Below are 27,297 nucleotides of genomic sequence, written 5' to 3'. Positions count from 1 at the left end.
AGTCTCTATCAGGTAGATGATAGATAGATGATAGACAGATAGATGATAGAGGATGATGATAGATATATACATATATAGATGATAGATAATGGATGATGATGATGATGATGATGATGATATAGATAGATGATAAATAAGTAGATGATAGATAGATAGATAGATAGATGATAGATAGATATAGATAGATATAGATATAGATAGATGATAGATGAGATAGATAGATAGATAGATAGATAGATAGACATAGGTATAGATAGGATAGATAGATGATAGATGATAGATAGATAGAGATGATAGATAGATGATAGATAGATAGATAGATAGATAGATAGATAGATAGATAATTGATAGATAGATAAATATATAGGTGTCTTTTTATAACACTTAATCTTTAGAAACCACAAACAAGTTTTCATTACTGTTTGCTGAAGTGTTTGACCAGGAGCATATCTGGCAAACTCCTAAGACTTCAGGAGCACATGTAGCGAATGGCAGTGTGGTGGTGCATGATGGGGTAAAGAGCCTTAAGTCCAAAACTGTCCCTATAGCCGAATCACCCTCTTACTCAGACTCCTCAATCTTACTCTAGCTCCAAGAATCTTGCTGTTCCCACAGCCTACATCAGAAGACAGTGTTATGAATGAGTCATATGCCAATGTGAATAACAAACCATCTACTAAGGTGTTTAAAAGCTTTATTTTTAATGCAACATGATTATAACATATTCTCACTCACCAAAGACAATATTTTAAAAGGAAGGCCATCCACCTAACTGTGTTACCAAGAATGCAATTTTCCCACCCTGAAGCCACATATGTTATGCTATTTTGGTACTCTCTCAAATACAATTAGTTGATATGAGTCTATGCATGTGTGATATTGTTAATAAAAATATTACTGTCCTCAGCAGACAGTCCTGAACTCTTTTACTTTACAGCATATTTTAGAAATCATTGCATATTGTGTTGACAATTTCATTTTTTATCAGCGATTGCATAAAATACCATTCCCTGATTCATTTGGCTCCATTGTGAGGGGCACTGAAGTTGTTTCTTACTGTTTGCCAACATGGAAAAGGCTGCTATGATTATCTTTGTACCCATGAGCGGGATTATCTGCAGCAAACAGAATCACCAAACCTATGTGTAGGTGCAGTTGAAATTAGCATCCATGTTGAAAATCACTCCCTGAGAGATTGCACCCACTTAAACTCCTACCAAAAATGTGTGGGGTTGATTGTTTCCCATATCGTTTTCAGCACTGTTTGTTAAAAGACATTTATCAAAAAGGTCATTTTGTTAATCTGATAGTTGAAAAGATATATAACTGGAATTTAAATTTGAATGTATTTAACTATGAGTGACATTGAGTATCTTTTCCCATGCTTAATTATTTTTAATAAGAAGAGTTCCTTTTGAAATCAGCTCTTTTGCCCATTATTCATTTGTGCTGTGTTTTTAAAGATTGACCTCTGAAACCCATTTATATTTGAGAAAACTATGCTTTGTCCCGAATATATGTTGTAAATATACTTAAACGATTTGGCACCTTCTAATTACCTTTTAATTGTGCTACTATTTGGAAGATATATGTGATGAGAATAGAAAAGGATTTTTCCATTGTTTGGTGTATATGAGGAAATATTTGTTTCCTTCCTGTCTCTATCTTCTCTTACTGAAGTCTGGGTATGGGACACTCAAGAATATAGATTCCAAGAATTCTTTTGAAAAATTTCGAATATGATTTGGAGCTTCCTTAGCTAATTTTCCAAATCCCTGGTGCTTAAGATAACATGACATTTGAAAAAATATCTTGATTTATGCCAAATGTTCTCTATCCTTAATTTCAGTCTCAATCTCTCCTGTGTTTCAAGAAAATTGGGCAGCCTGAGTGGCTAAGTCGGTTAAGTGTCTGACTCTTGATCTCGACTCAGGTCATGATTTCACACTTGGTGAGTTTGAGCCCTGCGTCCTGCTCTGCACTGACAGCACAGAGCCTGCTTGGGATTCTGTCTCTCCCTTTCTCTTTGCCAGCCCCCCCCCACCTCAAAATAAGTTAAAAAAAAACTTTAAAAAATAGTAATTAAAAAAAGAATATATGCTAAGAGACCCATAAAATTTCTGAATGAAGGGACAACATAATATAGTATAATTATTGTATAACTGTAAAAGTACACAGTGTAATGATAGATACCAAATTTAGAACTGTAAGCAACTAGAAATTATTGAGAGGTAAAGTAACAGGAAATAAATTTAGTCAAGGTAACAGATTAAAGTAAGTTTCACAATTGAGTGGACCAATTGATCACTGCTAAGACTGTCTCTCCCTCTCTCTCTCTCTCTCTCTCTCTCTCTGTGTGTGTGTGTGTGTGTGTGTGTGTGTGTGTGTTTAGGTTTTTGTTAAGGAAAACACTCTCAGTGTTTCTACATCATTCTTTCAATGTTCAGAATGTTTACTAGAAGAGACTTTATAACTGAACTACCAGGTTCAAGTAATAGGAAAGTACAGCATGTAAATCATGCATGAGTTGTCTCCATTTTGCAACATTCTATTCTCATAGGTCCTTGTTGTAAACTAAAGAAAGACATTCAGCTCAAAAAGATACCCTCTCATAACAAATCCCCTAAATTAGTGTTTATTATGCCTGAAGAATCAGGTACTCTTTCATTATCAACATATTTCGTCGTTTCCATAAGCAGTCAGGTGAATAGATTGTGAATATTATGATTTCCACTTTATTCAAAAGAAAACGAGGGATTACCCATTGGTAAGTGAACCTTCCACGATCAAGCATATAGATTTGACCTCCAAATGGAGAATTCATTTCATACTTTTTTCTTTGCAGATCATTTCTAAACTGCGCTTTCTCCAGTTTGCCTGAAATTATGCAGCAAAATAACAGCATAACTGAGTTTATACTATTAGGATTGACCCAAGATCCTATGAGACAGAAAGTGGTATTTGTAATCTTCTTCATTTTTTATGTGGGAACTGTGGTAGGGAATTTGCTTATTATTGTGACCATCAAGTCCAGCCGGACACTTGAGAGCCCCATGTACTTTTTCCTATTTTATTTGTCCCTTGCTGATTCCTGTTTTTCAACTTCCACAGCCCCCAGACTAATTGTGGATGCACTCTCTGCAAAAAAAATCATCTCTTACAATGAGTGTATGACTCAAGTCTTTTCACTACATTTATTTGGCTGCATGGAGATCTTTGTCCTCATCCTCATGGCCGTTGATCGCTACATGGCCATCTGTAAGCCCTTACGTTACCCAACCATCATGAGCCGGCAGGTCTGCACCATCCTGATTGTTCTTGCATGGATAGGGTCTTTTATACATTCTATAGCCCAGATTATCCTGGCCTTGAGATTGCCTTTCTGTGGACCCAATTTGATTGATCATTACTGCTGTGATTTGCAGCCCTTGCTGAAACTTGCTTGCATGGACACTTACGTGATCAACACGCTGTTGGTGTCTAACAGCGGGGCCATTTGCTCAAGCAGTTTTGTGATACTAATGATCTCATACATTGTCATCTTGCATTCGCTGAGAAACCACAGTGCAGAAGGGAGGAAAAAAGCTCTCTCTACTTGCACTTCCCACATCATTGTAGTAGTCTTATTCTTTGGTCCATGTATATTTATTTATACACGCCCCCCAACCACTTTCCCCATGGATAAGATGGTGGCCGTATTTTATACTATTGGGACACCATTTCTCAACCCACTCGTCTACACACTGAGAAATGTAGAAGTGAAAAATGCCATGAGAAAGCTATGGCATCTCAAAATTACCTCAGAAAACAAAAAATGAATCGAGGGTTTTGGTTGATTATTTAATCTGTACAGATAGCAAAGCTGACAGTGTATGTTCCGACTTCCCCAATGCTCTCTAATATAATCCATCTGATTTCCTTACTTTTTTCAGTACTTCTGCCCACAAGCTAGTAGCTTCTTTCATATTGCCATCCTGGTTCTTTCTTTTCCTGAGAGCTCAATTCTAACATTGAAAATTGTGAAATATTCCCCACATCTCAGTCTACACTCTGGTTTGGTAAGAAGAAAGATATTGACACAATCACAACTGTTCAAACAGTGAGCATCCATAAAGTATAGCCTGTTCTCTATGACTTGTAATTCTGACTATAGCACATTTCAGATAGGATATCCTGTTTTGTCTTGAACACTTTCAGAGTAAAGGAATTAACTTTGTGTGTCAAGAAGTTCTTTTAATTCTATCATTAGTTTCACTTTTAAAAGTTCCATGTTAGTGAACCAAAGCCAAATATATATATATATATATATATATATATATATATATATATATATAAAATAATTTTTCTTGTTGTTTTTTGACTATTAAGATAACGGAGGCATTATGTGTGAGATTTTTTAAATGTAGTGTTACAAAGGCCTTGAGATATTCTGCTAGTTTGTATGATTGGTATATAGGAATTACAGCAAGAGAAATCTATAACTCTAAGAGGGAAAGAAGTAAAATAATATATGTTGTCAAGATGGAATAAATATTTCAAAATACACAAAAGATACAACATATTTTTTGAGATTGAAGTACAGAAAGGTAGAGCCTAGCTTGAAGGAAAAAAAATGGATGATATTATTTCATTTAAAGTTGTGTTGTGTCAATGGAATAAAAGAAAGTACCAGAGGCATTCAGAAATACTCACTAGACTTGTCTCTAGTTAATAGAGGTAGAGAGAACCCACTTTTGCAGCAAGAAGCCTCTTTAATTCTCTATTTGTTCTTCCCTAGTAATGGAGTAGTATGGATTCTCAAGTTAGGACTGCCAATAGAATTTCGATGCCCATAGTGGGCAGAGCAGATTAGCAGATGTGCCCTGATTACTTGCATGCCAAAGTTTATATCATGAAGCTTTAAGATTCATTGATTACAGAGAATACAATAATTCAAAGGGATACATGCACCCCAAATTTTATAGCAGCATTATCTTCAATAACCAAACTATGGAAACAACCCAATTGTCTATCGACCGATGAATGGGTAAAGAAGATCTGGTAGACATACACAATGGACTATTATTCAGCCATCAAAAAGAATGAAATCTTGCCATTTGCAAAAACATGAATAAAACTAGAGAGTATTATGCTAAGTGAAATAGGTCAGTCAGAGAAAGAGAAATACCATGACTTCACTCATATGTAGAATTTAAGAAATAAAGCAAACCAGTATGGGGGGGAAAGAGAGAGAGAGAGACAGAAGGAAAAAAAAGAAAAAGAAAAAAAAAGAAACAGACTCTGAACTATGGAGAACAGAGTGATGGTTACCAGAGGGGAGGTCAGTGGAGGGAATGTCAATGGGTAAAACAGGTGATGGGGGTTCAGGAGGGCACTTGTTGTGATGAGCGCTGAGTGCTGTATGGAAGTGTTGAATCACTATATTGTCCACCTGAAACTAATACCATGCTGTATGTTAAATAACTGGAATTTAAATAAAAACTTTAAAAAACAAACAAATATTACAATTCGTTGATTTCAGTGTATTAAAGTGTATCACATCTTTGGTAACTATTACAAGATTCCATTTCATTTTGGGGGCACCTGGGAGGCTTAGTTGGTTGAGCATCCAACTCTTGATTTCAGCTCAGGTCATGATAACATGGTTCGTGGGCTGAACCTCACCTTGGGCTCTGTGTTGACTGTACAGAGCCTGCTTGAGACTCTCTCTCTCTCTCTCTGCCCTTCCCCCTCTTGCGCTTTCTCTCTCTCCTCTCTCTCTCTCTCTCTCTCAAAATAAATACATAAACTTAAAAAAATTCCGTTTCACTTTTAATGCTGTTCATTATTTAACTGGGAACCCTTTCCAACACTAATATTTTATTCCTGTCAAAGATTATTTCAAAACAAATTCAGTAAAATAACAAGTTTTCAGTATTCTCACTGCTTTTTGCTTTCTGGGATATTATGAAGCTTCATGACTGCACTAGTGGTCCCAAAATTGGCATGTTGACATACAAAGATTATATATATTTAAGTGGTACAAGTTGATTTTTTGATATGCATATAATGTGAAAAGATCACCACAATCAAACTAATTAGCACATATGTCTTTTCTATATAGTTACCATTGTGTGTGTGTGTGTGTGTGTGTGTGTGTGTGTAACAAGATTTAGTGTAAGATCTATCCTTTTTGCAATTTCAAGTATACATTATGGTATTGTTAACTACAGTAACCATGCAATATAGTAGATCTGTGGAATTTATTCATTCTGCATAACTGAAACCTTGTACCCTTTGGCCAACATCTCCCCATTTCTCCCAATGCCATTCTACTCTCTGCTTCTGTGAATTGAACTATATCATTTCCACACATAAGTGAGATCATGCAGTATTTCTCTGTCTGTGTCTTTCTTGTTTTGCTTAGCATCAAGGCCTCCAGCTCCATCCATGTTATGCAAATGGTAGAATTTTCCCCTTTTTAAAGTCTGAATAATATATATCACACATTTTCTATATTGATTCATCACTCAGGGATGAGGTTGTACCACACCTTGGCTATTGTGAATAATGGTGCAATGAACCTAGGAATGCAGATAGCCCTTCACAATCATGATTTCAGATCCTGTGGATATATACCCAATGTGGAATTGATGGATGGTAGTTCTATTTTTAATATTTTGAGGAACCTCCATACTATTTTCCATAATGGCTGTACCAATCTACACACCCATCAATGGTCCACAGGGGATCCCTTTTCACCACATCGTCAGCAACATTTCTTATCTCTTGTCTTTTTGATAATAGTCATTCTAAGAGATATCAAATGATATATATTATGATTCTGATTTGAATTTCCCTGATGACTTGTGACGTCGAACACATTTTGATGTACCTGGTGGTCATGTACATGTCTTTGGAAAAATATCTATTCAGACCCTCTGAAATCAGGGAACATGAAGGTCCATGGGAAATCTCCACAACTTCTATTCAATGTACCTGTGAACCTAAAACTGCTATAAAAAAATAAAGCCTATTATTTAAAAAAGAAGATGTTAAAAGAAGGCAAAATTGAATAATAGATGAAAATCATCTACTCAATTAGCTCAAAATAATATAGAAAAGAAATAAAATAAATTATAAAGGGGACAAAAAAGTAAACTCCAATAAGATGAACTTATTCCAAAAAAATTAACAATTACATTAAATGCAAATACATTGCTCTTGAAAGACAGAGTTGTCAGGATAGACAGAATAGTCTCTAACAAAGAAAAGTAATGGACTAATGACACACACCTCAATATGATGAATCTAAGAACACTATGAGTAAATGCTATGATTCAATTTACATGAAGCTATAGAATAGTACAAAACACTAAACATTGAAACAGAGTGATATAGGGAGGTGGGAGGAAGGGGAGGGTGGGTGATGGTTATTGAGGAGGGCACCTGTTGGGATGAGCACTGGGTGTTGTATGGAAACCAATTTGACAATAAATTTCATATAAAAAAAAAAAAGAAACAGTAATACAAATAAGGACAGTAGTTACGTCTGGGCGAATTAACTGAAGAAGAACATGACAGAACTTTCTGGATTAATAAAAGTATTCTAGATCTTTAATTTCTTTTTTTTAATGTTTATTTATTTCCAAGGCAGAGAGAGACAGAGCATGAGTGGGGGAGGGGCAGAGAGATAGAGGGAGACCTAGAATCTAAAGCAGGCTCCAGGCTCTGGGCTGTCAGCACAGAGCTTGCATTACATTAAATGCAAATACATTGCTCTTGAAAGACAGAGTTGTCAGGATAGACAGAATAGTCTCTAGCAAAGAAAAGTAATGGACTAATGACACACACCTTGATGTGGGGCTTGAACTCATAAACTGTGAGATCATGATCTGAGCCAAAGTCGGTTGCTCAACCGACTGAGCCACCCAGGCACCCCAATCTTGAATTTGTTAATGGCTATGTGAGTACATACATTTACCCAAACTTATCAGACTATATACTTAAAAGGTCTTCATTTCATTGTATGTAAAATTCATCTCATGAATAGAATTGTATTACCAAAAAAAAAAAAAAAAAAACAATCAATATCTCTAAGTCCTACATCCCCCCACCCGAAGTGCCTATCAAATCTAGTGAAAATTTCTACAGGAAAAAAGCAGAACAGTGATGGTTATTAAGAATTTAATTCCCGGGGCGCCTGGGTGGCACAGTCGGTTTAGCGTCCGACTTCAGCCAGGTCACGATCTCGCGGTCCGTGAGTTCGATCCCCGCGTCGGGCTCTGGGCTGATGGCTCGGAGCCTGGAGCCTGTTTCCGATTCTGTGTCTCCCTCTCTCTCTGCCCCTCCCCCGTTCATGCTCTGTCTCTCTCTGTCCCAAAAAAATAAATAAAAATCGTTGAAAAAAAAATTTTTTTAAAAAGAATTTAATTCCCATGAGTGGAAGATATAAAATATTTTATTAGAAATTAATACATAATAGTGACTTTGAAAGATGCATTGGCTTCACCAAACTAAAAACCTTTTGTACTGAAAATTATGTCACCAACAAAGTGAGAGCCAACCCACAGAGTAGAAGAAAATACTTGTGTCTGATAAGAAATTTGTTTTCAGACTATAGAAATAACTCCTACCCCTTAATAATAAAAAGATAATAACTCAGCTTAAAACTTGGTAAAATATCTGAATAAACGTATCGCCACAGAAAATATACAAATGGCCGAAGGCACCTGAAAAGATGTTTAACACCTTTGGTTAATAGGACACGCAAACCTCAGCCATAATGTGATACCACTTTGTACCCACTAGGACATCTAGAATCAAAGAAGACGGAAAATAACAAGTGTCAGCGAGGATGTGGAGAAATTGGAGTCCTCATAAATTGCCAGTAGGGTTGTAAACTGGTGCAGCCACTTTGCAAAGCAACTTGGCAGTTCCTTAAAAGTGTTAACCATGTATCAACAACGATCTAACAATTCTACTTTTAGGAGACATTAAACATATATCCACACAGAAACTTGTACGCCAGTGTCCATAGGAGCACTATTGCTAAAAGCTGAAATTGAGAAACATTCTACATGTCAATCAACGGATGGATGAATTATATATTCATAAGGTGGAGTTTTATTCATCGACAAAGAGGAAAGAAATACTGATACTGGCCACAGGGTGGATGACACTTATGCTAAGAACATTATGTTAAGTGAAAGAAACAAGTTACCAAAGATAACAAAGCATATAATTCCTTTTATATGAAATGTCTAGACAAGCAGATCTCTAGTGGAAGTGGATTAGTGCTTTCTGGGGACTGCTGATGATGGTGAGGGAGAGGAATAAGAAGTGACTGTGAATGGGACAAAGCTGCTTTTCAGGTGGCAGAGATGTTGAATAATTAGATAGTCTTGATTGTCTCACAGTCTTCTATATTAACAGCTATTAAATTATATACTTTAAATAAGTGAATTGTATACTATGTGGATTATACCTCAATAAAGCTATTAAAAACAGATACTATTATTACAAATTTATTTCCCATAAATAGAAGGTATATAAATGACCTATTAAAAATCAGTGCATAACAATGACTTTGGATCTCTATTATGATTAAGTGTTTAAACGGTGAGCACTGTATTTGATCTTTTAATTTGTATAATTCATACAGAATGACTCTGAGAAATTGTATTATTGGGAAATCAATAGCATGTGGAATACAAAAAGACCAGATGGGGCACCCAGGTTTTTCAGCCGGTTGAGCGTCCAACTTCAGCTCAGGTCATGATCTCATGGTTCGTGAGTTCAAGCCCCACATTGGGCTCACTGCTGTCAGCACGGAGCCTGCTTCAGACCCTCTGTCCCCCTCTGCCTGTGCTCCTCCCCCACTCATGCTCTCTCTCTCTCTCTTTCTCTCTCTCACAGGGGTGTAGGTGGGAGCCAAGCACTATAGTCAGAAGATCTTGACAGGTTCAGCTTTAACTGAACAGCTCCAAATTTCTGCCTTCATAAAAATGAGATACTGCTCTCCCTTTGAATATCGCCATTTGCAAAGGTGGATGGATCTTTATGGGCATTATGCTAAGTAAGTCAAACATAGGGACACCTGGGTGGCTCGGTCAGTTAAGCATCTGACTCAGCTCAGGTCATGATCTTGCTGTTAGTGAGTTCGAGCCCCGCATCAGGCTCTCTGTTGTCAGCACAGAACCCACTTCAGATCATCTGTCCTCTCCTCTCTCTGTCCCTCCCCAGGTAATTCTCTCTCTCTCTCTCTCTCTCTCTCTCTCTATTTCTCTCAAAATAAATAAATAAATAATGACTTAAAAAATAAGTCAAACATAGAAAGACAAATACCATATGATTTCACTTATCTGTGGAATCTTAAAAAACAAATCAATAAACTGAACTTGTAGATACAGAGAAGAGATTGGTGCTTGCCAGAGTGGGGGATAGGGAGGCCGGGTGAAATGGGTGAAGGTGGCAAAAAGGAAGGAACTTATAGGTATAAAATAAACAAATATTACATATGGGAATGTAATCATGTACAACATAGTGTCTACAGTTAATAACACTCTATTCTTTATTTGAAAATCGCAAAAGGTAGCTCTTAAAAGTTTTCATCACAAGAAAAAAATACAACTATGTGTGGTGATGGATGCTAACTAGACTATTATGGCGATCATCTTGCAATATTGAATTTATGCAATATTAAATCATTAGGTTGTACAGTTGAGACCCATAGTAATGTCATTTGCTAGTTATAGCTCAATTAAAAAAAAGTGGAATCTATCTCTCCATGCTTCTATCTGGACTAAACGTGTGTGACACAGATAACCTTTCACCACATGAGAAGAATGTGGCAAAAGTGATTTCGATTAATCCCTAAAGGTTGGCTTGAGAGGTCTTGAAGCTTTTACTTTTGTGAAACAACCATTGCCCTAAAACAACTGTGGTATATATGGTAGAGCCCAATCTACGCTCCTGGAGAATGAATGAGAACTGGCATATATGAGCCAATTCCTGAATGTGTGAATGAGGCCATCTTGGACCAGGTACTCCATTCAAACTCCATTTGCACCATTCAGAGTGTTTCCAGGTGAAACGAGAAGAAGGACCACCCAGCTGAATCCAACCCCAACTGCAGAATCATAATCAAATAAATTGCTTTTATGCTTTTAAGTCTTTAAATTTTGGTTTTGCAATTTAAAACCACCAATTTGGGGATTAAACTTTTGGGCTGTAAGCCATGAATTTCTGGCCTAGTGTTTGCCAGTCTGTAGCAGTAGATAACTTACACACCTCCTAAGTTCACACAAGGCAGAAAGCGGTAGATAAACACTGTGAAATGTGGGGGGACTATCACATGGATAGAGTTCTTAAGACTCCGGTGGTCTGGGAGACACAGAGATTCCCTCAGTTGAAACAGAAAGTGTTTTCTTTTTTTTTTTTTAATTTTTTTTAATGTTTATTTATTTTTGAGAGACAGAGACAGAGCATGAGTGGGAGAGGGGAAGAGAGAGAGAAAGACACAGAATTGGAAGCAGGCTCCAGGCTCTGAGCTGTCAGCACAGAGCCCGATGTGGGGCTCGAACTCACGAGCTGTGAGATCGTGACCTGAGCCGAAGTCAGACGCTTAACTGACTGAGCCACCCAGGCGCCCCCAGAAAGTGTTTTCTATTCACATCTCTTACCAGTAGGAAAGAGACACAGTATTTTATGGGCCTTTAAATTTGGGAAGTGACATATACTGTATGTGAGGGTGCTAGTCCAAATCTTTTATCATGTGACTCTAAAGATGATTAGTTTTCAAGAGGATCCACTGACAAGGGCAAAGCAGGAAAGAGTCAAGTCCCTTTGGGGTGAAAGTGAATGTCACCTGAGCAGTCAAGCAACTGAGAGCTAACAGCTGAGTGTGAGGTGCATCAAGCAAGATTCCCAGATTGTCATGTCACCCAGGGTCCTGAAATTCTCTTGCCTGTAGCCTGAGATGCCTTAACAATGGCCTGCATTTTATTATGATATTAAGAGACCATAGACCAAGAAATTTCTGGAAACTATTCTCCATCTTTAGGTCATTTGTGAGCCTGACGTGACAGGACTTTAGATGTGAGCCACATGGATGTGAGCACTTCTGAAATCCTACCCACGGACATTTCCTATTGCTGCTGAGGTAGAAGAGACTGTGTGACATGATTGGAACCTAAATACGCCCAGTGGCTTTCCCACAAAGCTCGCCTCCTGCTCTGAATGCCCCCGCTGCCAGTTCGGACTCTGCCTTTTCCCACAGCTGCCGGAAGAGTCCAGTGACATGGCCAGACTGCAGTGCAAATGGCCCACTGTGGGGTGAACTTTGGCCAGTGGGAAAGGGAAGCCAATGGCTACATTCTCCCCCTTTGTGGCTATTTACAGATTGGAAAAGGAACATACAGTCTCCCTTAAAAGGTCCAGTGAGATAAAAAAAATCCACTGTGCAAGTCGATACACTCCATCTAAGAGTAGAAACAAGTAAGGGTCTGGGATATTGGACGTTTTATGGAAAAGGAAGCAGAGGGTTTGATGAGTAGGAAGGAAAAAGAAAGACCAGCAAGAATGAGGAGAAAGAAAGAGTAAGGAACAGGAGAGGAATAAGAAAGAATATTAGTGGTCAAGAGTCAGTGTTAATGGCTTACACTCAAAAAGTAAAAGACTGAAAGCCTGCAGTACGTTTGTCCCAGGTATGAGCTAGAAGTAAACTTCCCACCAATTTCTCCAGAAATCAGCAGAGATTCAATTAAAAAGAAAAACAGTGAACCCCAGTGACACTATTGAATCAACTATTTTCCAATCAAATAGAACTTTCAAAGGAGTAGAATTAAAATTCAATAAATAACCCCAAATCGATATTTTAACCTATGTGTTACATTAAGTATTTAATACCTTTGTATAGTTAAACATATTAATCCAATGAACAAGATATCAATCATACATGGTTACTTGTGCTTACTGAAATGCTTTGGATTAGTGGTATGGTCCTAAATGCGACAACTGACTGGTTTTTAAACTTAGCAAATAAAGAAAAATTAAAAAAAAAAATTTTTAACACATTGACAAGATCATTGTTAGTTCTCTATCGCGGTTCTGCATATGGAGGGAGACTTTGGGAGAAAGGCTTTCCCCAAGGTCATTAACATTTTGCATCATTCTCTGAATGCACCAAATAAGAAGTAGAGAAAGGAGCATTTGTTGCCAAAGATACTGTGAAATTGCAGGTTTCAGCAGGTGAGAGACAGAACCAGGAATGAGGAAGAGCTGACTTTTACCAGCCCTTGAGTTTTGCAGGTCAGAGATTCTCTGATATTAATTATTCACAAAGCAATTCCTAAGGCATTACTCGCTCATAGATAGCCGCACCCAAATTATCTCAGAAGAGATACAAATATAAAACAAAATTTGAGCCCTGAACAATACTGGTGAGGATTTTTTCTTCTAAAACTTAAAATAAAAAGGGTTATTGAAAAGGGGAGTTAAATAAAATTGCTATATCTTGAATACCTGTAAGATAATTATGAGACACTGTTCTCAGAAATAAGGGGAGAATAAAATCATTAAGACGATGATGAGATAATAAAGTGCATCTACACATGATTATAAATTACATATATTTATAATCATGTATAAATTATGGTAGCATGATTGTGAACAAGAAAATAACAATAATTTCAAAAGAAATGGAGGCATTGTCATGTTTGAAATGCTCAGAAACAAGAGGAAGAAATTATTGGAGATGAGTCTTGATTCAAAGAGAAATGAGTTCCTTTAGGACCATATATATAGACTGAATAAAAGAAGGATAATACCCAGGCTGTGTTTAAATGCCAGTTTCTTCTAAATGAAAACCAAGCGACATAATTCAGTTATCAAAAACTATTATCAAGTCCTCTTGAAGGGCTCTCTCCAGGAGAAAATAGCTGTTTTGTTTTGTTTTTTGTTTGTTTTTGTTTTGTAATTCAGAAAGAAAAACGAAGGAGAAGAAACATGTAAAATCAGGGAGGGTAATCTTGAGTCTGAATCTGAATTAGTATCACCATTTCAATTTTTTACCATTGTTATGATCATCATTATTTTGTGCTGAATAAGAGGAGACACGCCTGTAATGACTATTCTGTTAGCTCTAGTACACAGACTTGAGGAAGCACAGCCTTGTAGTTTCCCAAAAGCTGGAAGTGAGGGGCACCACACCATGTTACTGCAGAAAGACAGTGGAGAGCACAGACTTTAGAAGCCGAAAGTGCTGCATGTGACAGATCTTGAGGGGATATGGCCTCAGATGGACAAAATTCCTAATGATGAGCTAAGACACTGTGAAATCCCACCCTAACCTACAACTCAAGGAATCATTTCCGTCTGTGGCTCAGTTTGGGGAAGAACTTGTACGTTTAAATCAAAACTATTGCACGTACCCCTTTCCATACATACGTTCTGGTGACCTCACTAGAGCTCTGGAGGTCCCAGCACTGAAGATGCAACTTATATGGTCCTCTTCCTAAATCGATTTAAAGCATTTCCAGTGATGACCTCTTTGAAATACGTAAAGCGTCCTCAGTGGGAGAACTGATACATAACTAGCATGAAACCTGAAAGATTAAAAGGATGCATGAAGGAATTAGTGAGATTAAGGGCGGAGTCCTTCCTTTTCTTTTCTCTTTATCTTTTTTACTGTTTTTTAGCTGACAGACAAATGTTTAAAATAACTACGGCAGGGGCGCCTGGGTGGCTCAGTCAGTTGATTAAACAGCAGACTCTTGATTTTGGCTCAGGTTCTGATCTCACGGTTAGTGGGTTAAAGCCCCCAACTGGCTCTGCCCCCTCTCTCTCTCTCAAAAATGAATCAGTCAATCAATCAATCAATCAATCTACTAAGGCAAAGTAATCCCCAGGGAATCCTCAAACACTGAATCTAAAGATGAGAACTTACCCCTAGATTTCACTTCCCCTCCTCTCAAATCCAACGGGTTTTGATGTGTCTGTAAAAGTTCCTTTTAAAAAAAATTGTTTTAATGTTTATTCATTTTTGAGAGACAGAGATAGAGCATGAGAAGAGTGGAGCAGAGAGAGAGGGAGACACAGAATCCGAAGCAGGCTCCAGGCTCTGAGCTGTCAGCACAGACCCCGATGTGGGGCTCTAGCCCACTGACTGTGAGATCATGCCCTGAGCTGAAGTCGGACACTTAACCAACTGAGCCACCCAGACGACCCTCTAGCAGTTTCTTTTATTGCTTTATCTTCTTTTTCATTTTATTTTATTTTATTTTATTTTATTTTATTTTATTTTATTTTATTGCTTTTATCAGGGTTTCATGGCTATTCTAGCTGACAGAACTGAATTGATTTCATAGTAGAAATAACTGTTCATATGATAGCATATAACGAAATTGAAACTTTCTTATTTCATAAACGGGATAACAGAAGCCCCTGAAACTAAATAATTTATCTAGAGTTACAGCACCACTGTTTCAGAATGAGATAATGAGAATTTTAGTCCTCTTTTTAACTACACCCATCACCACCTCTTGACTATAAGAGCTTGATGTCAAATAAGGGACCATAAATTCATGGACATAAAATTCAGAGTTTCCTAAGAAGATGCTGCGGAGGTCACCCACCCCCAACTACTTAAACACTCATGGCGATATTCAGAAGGGAAAATATGATACATGTTTTCATTTCTGTGACAAAAATAAGGCAAGCTTTTCCAGATATGTAAATTTTACCATATCCCCCAACACCGAATTGTTTCAAAATTGAGTGACTAATACAGGATTAGAATTAGTAAATTTCTAGAAACAAGCAGATTTTTAAAAGCTTTTAAAAGGGTGAGATTCTTGGTTAGATGTATGACTTAGAGAATTTGCTTTATCTCTCTGGACTTTGTTTCCTCATCTGAGGTGAAAGAATGGGCTATCAGACGGAGGCAAGACGATCGAAACACGTACATCTCAATTTCTTTAAGTATGCATGCAAAGCAGCAGCAAGTACCCATTTTTCCATTTTCAACTACTGTGATTCTCCATTTATTCTGAGTCAGAAATAAATGTCTTTTTTGCTTGTTATGTTTCTCTTTCAGGTAATTTCGCTGTCTCTTGGGAACTTGGCATGCTAGACTAATTCCATGGAAAAAATAAACAATGTAACTGAATTCATTTTCTGGGGTCTTTCTCAGAACCTAGAAGTTGAAAAGGTTTGTTTCGTGGTGTTTTCTTTCTTCTACACGGTCATTCTTCTGGGAAACCTCCTCATCATGCTGACCATTTACAGGGGCAAGCTTTTCAAGTCTCCTATGTATTTCTTCCTCAGCTACTTGTCTTTTGTGGATATTTGTTACTCTTCGGTCACAGCTCCTAAGATGATTGTTGACCTGTTGGCCAAGAGCAAAACTATCTCCTATGTGGGGTGCATGTTGCAACTCTTTGGGGTACATTTCTTTGGTTGCACTGAGATCTTCATCCTGACCGTAATGGCCTATGATCGTCATGTGGCTATCTGTAAACCCCTACACTATTCGACCATCATGGGCTGTGACAGATGCAATAAAATGTTGCTGGGGACGTGGATAGGGGGGTTCTTACACTCCATTATCCAAGTGGCTCTGGTAGTCCCGTTACCCTTTTGTGGACCCAATGAGATCGATCACTACTTTTGTGATATCCACCCTGTGCTGAAACTTGCCTGCACAGACACATACATCATTGGTGTTGTGGTGACAGCCAACAGTGGTACCATTGCTCTGGGGAGCTTTGTTATCTTGATCATTTCCTATACCATCATCCTGGTGTCCCTGAGAAAGCACTCAGCAGAAAGCAGGCACAAAGCACTCTCCACCTGTGGCTCCCACATTGCTGTGGTCATCATCTTTTTTGGTCCCTGTACCTTCATGTATATGCGCCCTGATACTACCTTTTCAGAGGATAAGATGGTGGCTGTATTTTACACCATTATCACCCCCATGTTAAATCCCCTGATTTATACACTGAGAAATGCAGAAGTGAAGAATGCAATGAAAAGACTGTGGGGCAGGAAGGTTTTCCCAGAAGCTAATGGTAAGTAGTTGAAAGCGACAATTCAAGCTGGATGATCTTAAATTTTCTGATCTGTTCAGTGAAGACAGTAATAACAACAGCACAGGGTTTATTTGAGGAACAAAAGAGAGAATAACACATTCTAGACAACTGAGGTATTATTTATCGTCATTATTAATTATTATTATATTTGTTCTAATGTTTCATAATTAGATAAAGTTTCTGAAATATCGAGGCCAGAGGAATTTTATTAAACTCACAAGTTCAGCATGATCTTCCTCAGCACCATTATTTTCTCTTCCCCATTTTGGCCTTTCTGCCATTTTCTTTAAAGATTGAGAGCCCTCTGTGAAGCATGTAAGGCGGTTTTCTAGCATTTAGAACTGTGATTGAAAAATAGTGAGCACTCAATATGTATGTGTTGCATGCACAGAACTATACTTGAAAAATAACAGAAATCTGAGCTACAGAGCTCTGATATAAGTCCTCCAAAATACAGTGGAAACTAACCTAGTGAGGCCATAAAGAGAGGTGAGATATGTGCAGCGTGTCAAAGATAAAACACGCTTGAAAATGAAAGACCTGTTCTCATCTTCCGCTTTTGGGAGAAAGCTTTCCCTTTCTCCTTTTCCTCTAGGACACATTTTCTTTACCCAAACAATCTGCAAATTAGGTAAAAAACTACCTCCAAGATCCCCATTGTAATTTTAACACCCCATTAATATGCTTCTGCTAACTGACTTTGACTTCCCCGTAGCCAGCAGTCTCCATTAATGTAAAGTGACTAAAAGAAAAACAAAAGAAACTCAATGGAAGCAAAGGCATCTGTGATGAGCAGGTGACCGGATTCCACCCACAGGGCAAATACAACGTTGAAATGCGTGGTTTGGAAACTGTAGTTCCTCCAATGTTTGAACAAAGCAGCTTTACTGAATTCAGTGAACCATTCATCGCACATCCCTCCTTCACATCACACAAACTGAGCTTTATTTTCCTATAACAAATGTACACATCACTGATTATCCCTCTCATTGTTTTATTATTTTTGCACGAATCTGATTATTCAAGTTACTGCCCATACCTGGGTAAGTGTTTATGGCTGTGGAGTGTATGCATGTGTGTGTGTGTGTGTGTGTGTGTGTGTACGTTATGTTGAGAACTGTACACAGTGCTTTAAAAAACTATCTCCGATGTTGATACATTCAAAGAAATAAAGATAAGAAAGATCAAAGGCGGCGCCATAATTAGAAGTTATAATTAAAACATCCTGGCCGTGGAACCACACAAATCCATGTTTATTGTCCCAGCTTGGAATCTCCATGCACGTCCATTTGCTCAGTTTTTAATGATTAGGTCAGTGCTTCTCAAACTTGTCCAATCATGGGAATCATCTTGAGAGACTTTGAACAGATAACAGAATCTGTGCTGACAGTTTCTAATATACGAGGCCATGATTAAAGGGTATTCAAAAATCTGTACTTTTAACAAGCTCTTGCCATAATTTTTGTACAGTCAGTGGCATATCTTAGCACTTAGATTTAGAAACACTGGAACTAGGGGCGCCTGGGTGGCGCAGTCGGTTAAGCGTCCGACTTCAGCCAGGTCACGATCTCGCGGTCCGTGAGTTCGAGCCCCGCGTCGGGCTCTGGGCCGATGGCTCGGAGCCTGGAGCCTGTTTCTGATTCTGTGTCTCCCTCTCTCTCTGCCCCTCCCCCGTTCATGCTCTGTCTCTCTCTGTCCCAAAAATAAATAAAAAACGTTGGAAAAAAAATTTAAAAAAAAAAAAAAAGAAACACTGGAACTAGATGATATTTGCTGTTCTTAGAGCACAAGAGGTCTGTGAGCCAATAAAATCCGCAAAATCCTATATTTGAATACATGCCCATGTCTATTCTACTAAGCAATGCAAAGGGAGCTAAACTTGAACTAAATTTAGGAATCAGTGGAATAAATAAACATTATCCATTTGTAAATTTCCTCCACAATACTCTTCCCTTCATGTCTTGGCACTAATAACATCTTGAATATCAAGGTATGTTAGTTCTATTGAAGGTCTGACATCCCTAAGACAGTAAAAGCTGACAGATTTATTATTCTCAGGGGCCAAGAAGCAGGACACACGAAATAGTATTCGAGTTTTTACCAGTGACTTTATATATTTATATCTGTTCACAAAAGTTCCCCAGGGTCATTCCCAGTCAGAGGAGCTCAGAGAGTCTACTCTTGGTTCCTTGGAAAGAGATGACCAAGTATCATTGGAACCTAGACTCTCCCCACTTCCAATAGGGGTGAGTCTGGTTTATAAGATGACTTTATCTCATGTGCCTAAAACCACAACCTTGGCTGAAAAACACTGGAGTTTTATAGTTTTTGTAGTTTTACACCCTTGCTGTTACAAATGCTGTTACTCAGATATGACTCCAAGTAAAGCCTTCGTTGATGAAAATAAATGGCAATGCTTCTCACTTTCCTGATGGATAACTTAGTTTATTTCATAGTGGAAAATAATAAAAATGTGTCTCCTTATGTCTTCTAACCAGTGGTTATATTTCTGTCCCCAAGCACAGCAAAAACATTTGAGCACATGTCTTCTTACACTGCTCAATGTAAGATGCAAAACTAGTCTTCATGTTTCTCCATATTCCATCCTCTTTTTTTCATTTAAACATATCCGGGAGATTAAAACATTTGTCACAGGTCAGAACCTCTAGAATTTCACCATTTTTATAATAACTGAGTGGGAATGCCTCATTTTGATAGTGTTTTGATTATGTCCATACCTTACACAGTGACCAGTGTTGTTTTGAGACACAATGCAACTTCATCACTCGATCCAAGTCTTCAAAATAGTCTTTATTTCACATTTGATTATTTTTAATGTTTTCTTTTATTTATTTTTGACAAAGAGAGAGACAGAGGGTGAGCAGGGGAGGGGCAGAGAGAGATGGAAACACAGAACCTGAAGCAGGCTCCAGGCTCTGAGTTGTCAGCACAGAGCACGACGTGGGGCTCGGATTCGTGAACCACGAGATCATGACCTGAGCCGAAGTCGGCCGACTGAGCCACCCAGGCGTCCCTTTATTTCACATTTTAGTATTAAAAAAAATCCAGAAGTTAAGTGCACCACAGTGTAAAGAGAGACAAACAATGCCAAACTTCTGTAACCATCAATGGTAACGACAAACATCACATGTATAGAACATAAACTTTCAATTTCAGCAAAGACTAAGATAACATTTCTATTTTATGCGTGAGAAAAATAGAGCTGCATGAAGTACACGGATCCTACCCTTAGATCAACTGAACCCCAGCGTTTGCAAAGACACACTAAATGCTTATTGTATAAGCGACAAGGATTGCAGTGGCTCGATATGCCGCATTATTGAGGGGACTGATTCAAGAATAAATAGCATAGTCAAACTATAGAAGTGGGAATTCTGAACTGTACTCTTGAATTAATAAAACCCCCAATATATTGAGTGTATGATACCTTGAAAGGAACAGTATAAAAGGCCAAGCCAAGAGAGGTTGGCATGAGGCACATAGCACGTAACCTTGGTTATACACATAGAGGACCAATTCTAAATACCTAAGCATGCAGCCAGCCTCCCTCCTACTATTTCATCCATGGATAATATGTAGGAAAACAAGGAAGTATTTACCGTTCTTGGGTAGGTTCCTTTCCACCCCTCCTTTGTTGATAATTTATAAGAAGAATGTTAACAAAAGATACAGAAGAGCCATTTTCTTTTTTTTTTTTTTAGTACCTATTTCATCATCACATTTTATTTTTTTTTTATCATAATGGATTTTATTTTATTTTATTTTATTTTATTTATTTATTTTTTTATTTATTTATTTTTTAATATATGAAATTTACTGTCAAATTGGTTTCCATACAACACCCAGTGCTCATCCCAAAAGGTGCCCTCCTCAATACCCATCACCCACCCTGCCCTCCCTCCCACCCCCCATCAACCCTCAGTTTGTTCTCAGTTTTTAACAGTCTCTTATGCTTTGGCTCAGAAGAGCCATTTTCAAATAGACTTCTGAAAGGCCTGTCTTTGGAGAAAGACCAAATAGCAAATTTGTCACAAAAAGCAAATTTAATTCATTACCGGAGAATGTGGCCTATATATGTGTCAAAAACAGGCTTATTAAAAAAAATAAACACCAGTATTAGGCACCAGCCCATGCAGCTCTAGACATTTCTGTTCACCTTGACCTTTCTGAATTGGAGAATCCCATCAGGAGATAATCACCAGGACATCAACATCAAAACAAAATCATGACTTAATCTGCCTTCATCTTTCTTATCTCCTTTTCAATATATTTCATTATTTTTCTGCCTCCCCTTATGTTCTAAATTCCCTGATTTCAGACATGACACGTCAGGGTCTTTTGGGAAGAGAAAAACTGTTGCTGAAATCATCATCAACTATGGCTAATTTCCGTAAATGGACTCTTCACCTTAAAACCCAGCTTCCTTCAGACCCAAGGAAATATGGGAAACAAACTGACGGTTGCCAAAGGGAAGGTGGGGTAGGGGCTTGGGCAAAACGGGTGAGGCTTGCAGTTATGGAATGAATACATCATGGGAATAAAAGGCATAGCGTAGTGATTATAGTCGATGGTATTACGGCAGCCATGTGTGGTGACAGACGGTAGGTACACTTGTGCAGAGCACAGCGTAACATATAGACTTGTGGAATCGCTAGGTTGTATGCCTGAAACTCATGTGACATTGTGTATCAACTATGCTCCAAAAACAAACACAAAAACACCCTGGATTTTTGTGCACAAGAGACAATAATAGTTCGAGTAACTAAAACTCAATTTCTTTGTGACGACTTGGTGAAAAGGATGGGGCACTGGAAAATAACAGTTCTGTGCCTCTCATACTTGAAAGCTTGGTGACCCCACTCTTCTCTGGGCCTCCATTCCTCTTATCGCATTAGTGGATGACCCTCGATGATGTCAGAGGCCCCTTCCAATTCACAAAGCTCGAATATTCTTGTACAAACTAAGGAAATACGTCAATGCACCAAAGCTGGTCTTGGCCAATGCCCCAGTTTTCAGTGAATTACCTCTGCTTCTCAATCTAACCTTCTTTATTTCTCGCTGGTATAGGGGCCTGCCTGGGTAGAAATGAGACAGTTTTGCGTTGCGCGAAGAATTGGGAAGAAAACGTCAAAGTATGCCATCTGCATAAGGAGCAGTGAAGATTAACAAAATGCACCCCAGGGACGTCCATGTCTCCGGCTAGGTGGCTTCCTAAGCTCGGGGTCTTCTGCAGGATGGGAGGTTTTCCCTGTTGCACAAGTACAGAAAGCATCAATTAGTATACTCGTGAAGGATTTCAAGATGAGGTGGAAAATACGTCATGGAATTACATTTAAAGGAGCAAAGAGTGATATCCATCATCTAATTTGAAAGTTCTAATTCCCGGAATACACCATCAATAGGGTACTAAGAGTTAATTACAATAACTTCCATAAGTACAGTGTGAATCGCATAATGACATGTGTTACATTATTTGTGTATGTAAAGAGTTAAAATATATCATAACACGTGCAACTGTGGTGAGTTGCTTTATTTCTTTATTGTAATGGGTACCTCCAAAAAATGGAGTGCTTAGGACCCCTCTCTGTCTGTCTGTCTGTCTCTCTCTCTCCCTCTTTCTGTGAGGTGTCTCAGTCAACATTCTGTTTCCCAAAGCAGGACATAACTGTCAAACCATCCAGACCTTACAGTGTGCCCTAAAAAACTACTATAATGCCCACAATGACTGGGACCATGAAGGACAGACCTATAATGTTCCAGAATGCCAGACATAAGTTCCAGAATGTCAAAGCTAGAAGGGACTTGGAGGTCATGGGATCCATTCCCCTTATACAAGTTCGGAAAAAGAAAGTAAGAGAAAGAGGGTGGCTGAGGGGCCTCTCTCTTCAAGTCTTGCAACATTTTTTTTTAAAGTTTATCTATTTTTGCAAAAGAGACAGAAAGCTGTGGAGAGGCTGGGGGTTGGGGGGGGGGGGGGGTTGCGGCACAGAGGCTCCGGGGCTCAAACTCACAAAGCGTGAGATCATGACCTGAGCTGGAGTTGGATACTCCACTGACTGAGGCATCCGGGTGCCCCAAGTCTTGCAACATTGGAGGACAGCACAGCACTTCACTGCACCTGTTGTATTTGTTGACATGAGGATTCTGTAGATAGAAAGATCCAGGAAAGGGTTTGAACACCAGAGACTTCATTTCCCTTCAGAACGTTTGCGCCAACACCACACTTTCCTCATGGCGTTCTTCATGTCTGTGTTTCTCAGCGTGTAGATGAGAGGGTTGAACATGGGAGCAATCATGGTGTAAAACAGGGCAAAAACTTTGTCGTTACTGACAGAATCGGCCACGGGGACATACGTGAAGATGAGGGGCAGGAAGAACAGAAACACGACAGTGACGTGAGAGCCGCAGGTGGAGAGGGCTTTGCGGCGGCCCTGGGATGAGCGGGTCCTCAGGGTGGACAGGATGATGAGGTAAGAAATTACCAAGGCAACAAAGGTCAAAATGGACATCACTCCTGTGGTGGTAATGATCACAATAACCAACAGGCTAGTGTCCATGCAAGCCAGCTTCAGCAAGGGGAAAACATCACAGAAATAGTGGTCTATCCGATTGGGGCCACAGAAGGGAAGTTCGACCATAATCAATACGTGGAGGATTGAATGGATGAATGCTCCGATAATTGAGGCCATCACAATGATATAGCACACCGGTCTGCTCATGATGACCATGTAGTGAAGGGGTCTGCAGATGGCTGCATAACGGTCATAGGCCATGGCCACCAAGATGAAGATCTCAGTGGCACCAAAGAAGTGGGCATAAAACATCTGGGCCATGCAGCTGTTGTAAGAGATAGTCTTCCGCTGGGCCAGCAGATCTGTGATCAGTTTGGGGGCCACTGTGGAGGTGAAGCAGACATCCATGAAAGACAGGTAGCTCAGGAAAAAGTACATGGGCTGTTCACTGAGGCGGCTGCCCCTGATGGTGAGAAGAACGAGCAGGTTTCCGGAGAGAATTGCAATATAGCAAAGCGAGAACAGCACAAAGCAGGCAATCTTTGCATCCTCATCACTGAAAAGTCCCAGGAGGATAAATTCTGTGATGTTTTCATGTCCCATTGCTCCTGTGGGTTTTATCATTTAGAGGGGAAAGTTAACATACGTGAAACATCCAACTTTTTAAAATTACTGGTTTATTTTAAAAGTCATCCATTTATTCAATAAATATGTACAGATTATTTATGATGATACACTCTAATTAGTGCTAAGGGTCGAGCAGTGTATAAACTACATGCAATCTCTATCCACAAGTGGATACAGTTCATTAGAGTAGACATATACTAACAATAATAGCACAGATAACTAATTGAAATTATAATAATTCCCAACGTTTCACACTTACTATGAGCAACAAGATGAATGAGGACAAGATGAATGTTCCTTTTTAGGTCAAATTTTGAGATGCAATTTCTGCATTATATTTTCAAGAGTAATTTTTGAATCTCCGGTGTGTATAAAAACGGCACTGAGGTTATCTGTTCTTCAAGGGTGGTCCTGTCATTCTCAGCCCTTCCCGGTGACTAACTCTGTGCTAAATCCTTAAAGTTCAGGAACATCATTAGACATCGATGAGCTCATAATTTTAAATATCAGACCTCTAGGTGACAATTTCAGAAAGTGCCTTTAGAACGTTTCCATGAACTTTTGTAAAAACGGAGGGACGGAAAGAGCCACGATGAGATCTTTGGGGAAAAGGATTGCTCCATTGCATGGGGTTCTAGTATATTTCTGGCTTCCTGAAATTGACCTCATTTCCCAGTTTACTCTCCAGTCTAACCCAGGAGTTCTCACTGTTTTTGTTTCACTGTTTCACGCTTTCTGGGGCTTCCCAGTAGGACAGTTGCCTTGGAGGGGCAAATTGCATCCAGAGATTCTTTTCCACTAGATCTGTTCTACTACTTTGTATCTCTTTGAATTGAACCTCTTTCTTTCCTTCACAGGCTCACAGGCCCCAGTCCTGAAATATGTTAGTTAAAAAGGACATGTTGCTCCTGTGCAAAGTGTTATGCTAACTCTTACTTCCTTTTGGCAACTTTATCTAAAATGTATCACAAAACTGCTACACTCAGTGCTCACTTTTACAAAACCTACACCTCCACCCTGATAAAAGGTGTCAGCCTGTTTATGAAGGGTTATAATGGTCAAGGAGCAATGCCTTTTACTTTCTGTGAGTTCTTATGAGATTACTTTAGAAAAATGTACATTTGGCATAAAAAGAGATTTTTTTTTTTTTTTGAGGAGGGGGAGAAGAGGGAAAAGGAGACAAAAAAATCCAAGGCAGGTTCCATGCCGAGCATGGAGCTTGATGCAAAGCTCGATCTCACAACCAGGAGGTCATGAGCTGAACTGAAATAAAGAGTCAGATTTTTAATTGACTGAGCCACACAAACACCCCACAAAGAGATTTGTAATAGGATTTTAGGGAGTTTGTGGACTTTCTGATTGAATTCCACTCATGAACCCCAAATTAACACCCTATGGTCCAATTTCTTGCAAAAATATCTGGAAATATCACCACCACACAAGCAAAACCGTGTGTTTCTGGGCTATGGTGTGATTGGTTTAAAATAAGCGGTGAACGATTATTTTATCTGTAAGCTATCTATTCTTTCTTGAAAAAAAGAATTTCTGGGGTGCCTGAGTGACTCAGTCGGTTAAGCTTACGATTTCGGCTCAGGTCATGATCTCGCTGTTAGTGGGTTCGAGCCCCACGTGTGGCTCTGTGCTGACAGCTCAGAGGCTGGAGCCTCTGCTTCGGATTCTGTGTCTCCCTCTCTCTCTGCCCCTCCTCTGCTCACACTGTCTCTCAAAAGTAAATAATAAGCATGAAAAAAGATTTTTAGGTAGAGAATTTCCTTATTGAGTACATAATGGTATTAAAAGATATAAAAGGATTGAAACAAGTTAAAAGATTATACCATGTTTATGGTTAGGGAAGATCAATATAGGAAAGATGTCAATTCTTCTCAAATTAATCAATACACTCAATAAGGGGAACAAAAATTCTGACAAAATTTTTCATGAAAAACTGATTTCAAAATTCAGAAAGAGTTAACATCCAGAGTAAATACGTTAACTTTTTAAAAAGAGCAAAAAGATGGGGCGCCTGGGTGGCTCAGTCCGTTGAGTGTCCGACTTCAGCTCAGGTCACGATCTCACTGTCCGTGAGTTTGAGCCCCGCATCACGCTCTGGGCTGATGGCTCAGAGCCTGGAGCCTGCTTCTGATTCTGTGTCTCCCTCTCTCTCTGCCCCTCCCCCGTTCATGCTCCGTCCCTCTCTCTCTGTCTCAAAAATAAATAAACGTTAAAAAAAAAATTAAAAAAAAAAGAGCAAAAAGAATAGACATACTTTTCAGAATTGACGTATATTATAATATTATGGCAATTAAAAAGTTGTAGGTAGAGACATATTGCTGGACTTGAAGACAGTCAATAAATGAACACATATATACTGGAATTTAATCTATATTTAAGTTGAAATTTCAAATTGATATGAACTCCAGAGAATTCAAAATGATGTGAATTTTAGTAACTGATGTTAGGACGTTGACTCTCCCTCTGAAAAAAAAATATATATCTCACAAGGCACAAAAAACTATAACCCATGTGGTTGAAAGATACAAATGTATCAAACAAAACTAAGAAAAATATTTGAGAAATAATTAGAATGGGTTTATAGCTTATGTAGGAACAGTTTCTAAGCAAAGCACAAAAAGAAAACTTATTTTAAAAATAAAATCTATTTAAAATTTCTATATGACAAAACTTCCTATAAACCAAATATTTTTAAAAGTGGCAAATGGGAGTAAATATTTATAAATTTTGCAAATCAATCATATAAAGATAAGTAGGCCAATTTTCTCTATTTTTCTCTAAAAGAGCAAAATGTTTGACAAGGCAATACACAGAAAGGAAATTACTGCTGGCCAAAAGTGTATATAAAAATATTCAACCTCATTAGAATCAGGAAAATACAGATTAAGCAAGAATAAGATACTATATTCCCACTCATCAACTTCATAAAATATAAAATTCAAAAGGCTGTCCATGTAAAATTTTGATGAAGGACCCAGCAAAACTACCCCAGAAAGCATAGAAAAGGGCATTCTTTGCAGACATTTAAATTTGGAAAATAGATGTGATCTAAAACC

General features: G+C 38.5%; 3 protein-coding genes across 3 annotated transcripts; 2 read left to right on the top strand and 1 right to left on the bottom strand.

The window, feature by feature from the left end:
- The first annotated feature begins 2,885 nt into the window (after positions 1-2,885).
- Positions 2,886-3,818, top strand: LOC131488790 (olfactory receptor 4C11). The gene has a single exon (XM_058690625.1). It carries the CDS (start codon positions 2,886-2,888, stop codon positions 3,816-3,818), a length of 933 nt encoding a protein of 310 aa, XP_058546608.1.
- Positions 3,819-16,105: 12,287 nt separating this feature from the next.
- On the top strand, positions 16,106-17,056 carry LOC131488789 (olfactory receptor 4S2). The gene has a single exon (XM_058690624.1). The coding sequence runs from the start codon at positions 16,121-16,123 to the stop codon at positions 17,054-17,056; it is 936 nt and encodes a 311-aa protein (XP_058546607.1). The 5' UTR covers positions 16,106-16,120.
- A 6,144-nt stretch (positions 17,057-23,200) lies between these two features.
- On the bottom strand, positions 23,201-24,205 carry LOC131488788 (olfactory receptor 4P4-like). The gene has a single exon (XM_058690623.1). It carries the CDS (start codon positions 24,203-24,205, stop codon positions 23,279-23,281), a length of 927 nt encoding a protein of 308 aa, XP_058546606.1. The 3' UTR covers positions 23,201-23,278.
- Positions 24,206-27,297: the final 3,092 nt, after the last annotated feature.

This window comes from Neofelis nebulosa, chromosome 10 (assembly GCF_028018385.1).
Source record: "Neofelis nebulosa isolate mNeoNeb1 chromosome 10, mNeoNeb1.pri, whole genome shotgun sequence".
Taxonomy (NCBI): domain Eukaryota; kingdom Metazoa; phylum Chordata; class Mammalia; order Carnivora; family Felidae; genus Neofelis; species Neofelis nebulosa.
The sequence above is the reverse complement of the archived record's forward strand: the minus strand, read 5'-3'. Positions and strand labels throughout refer to the sequence as shown.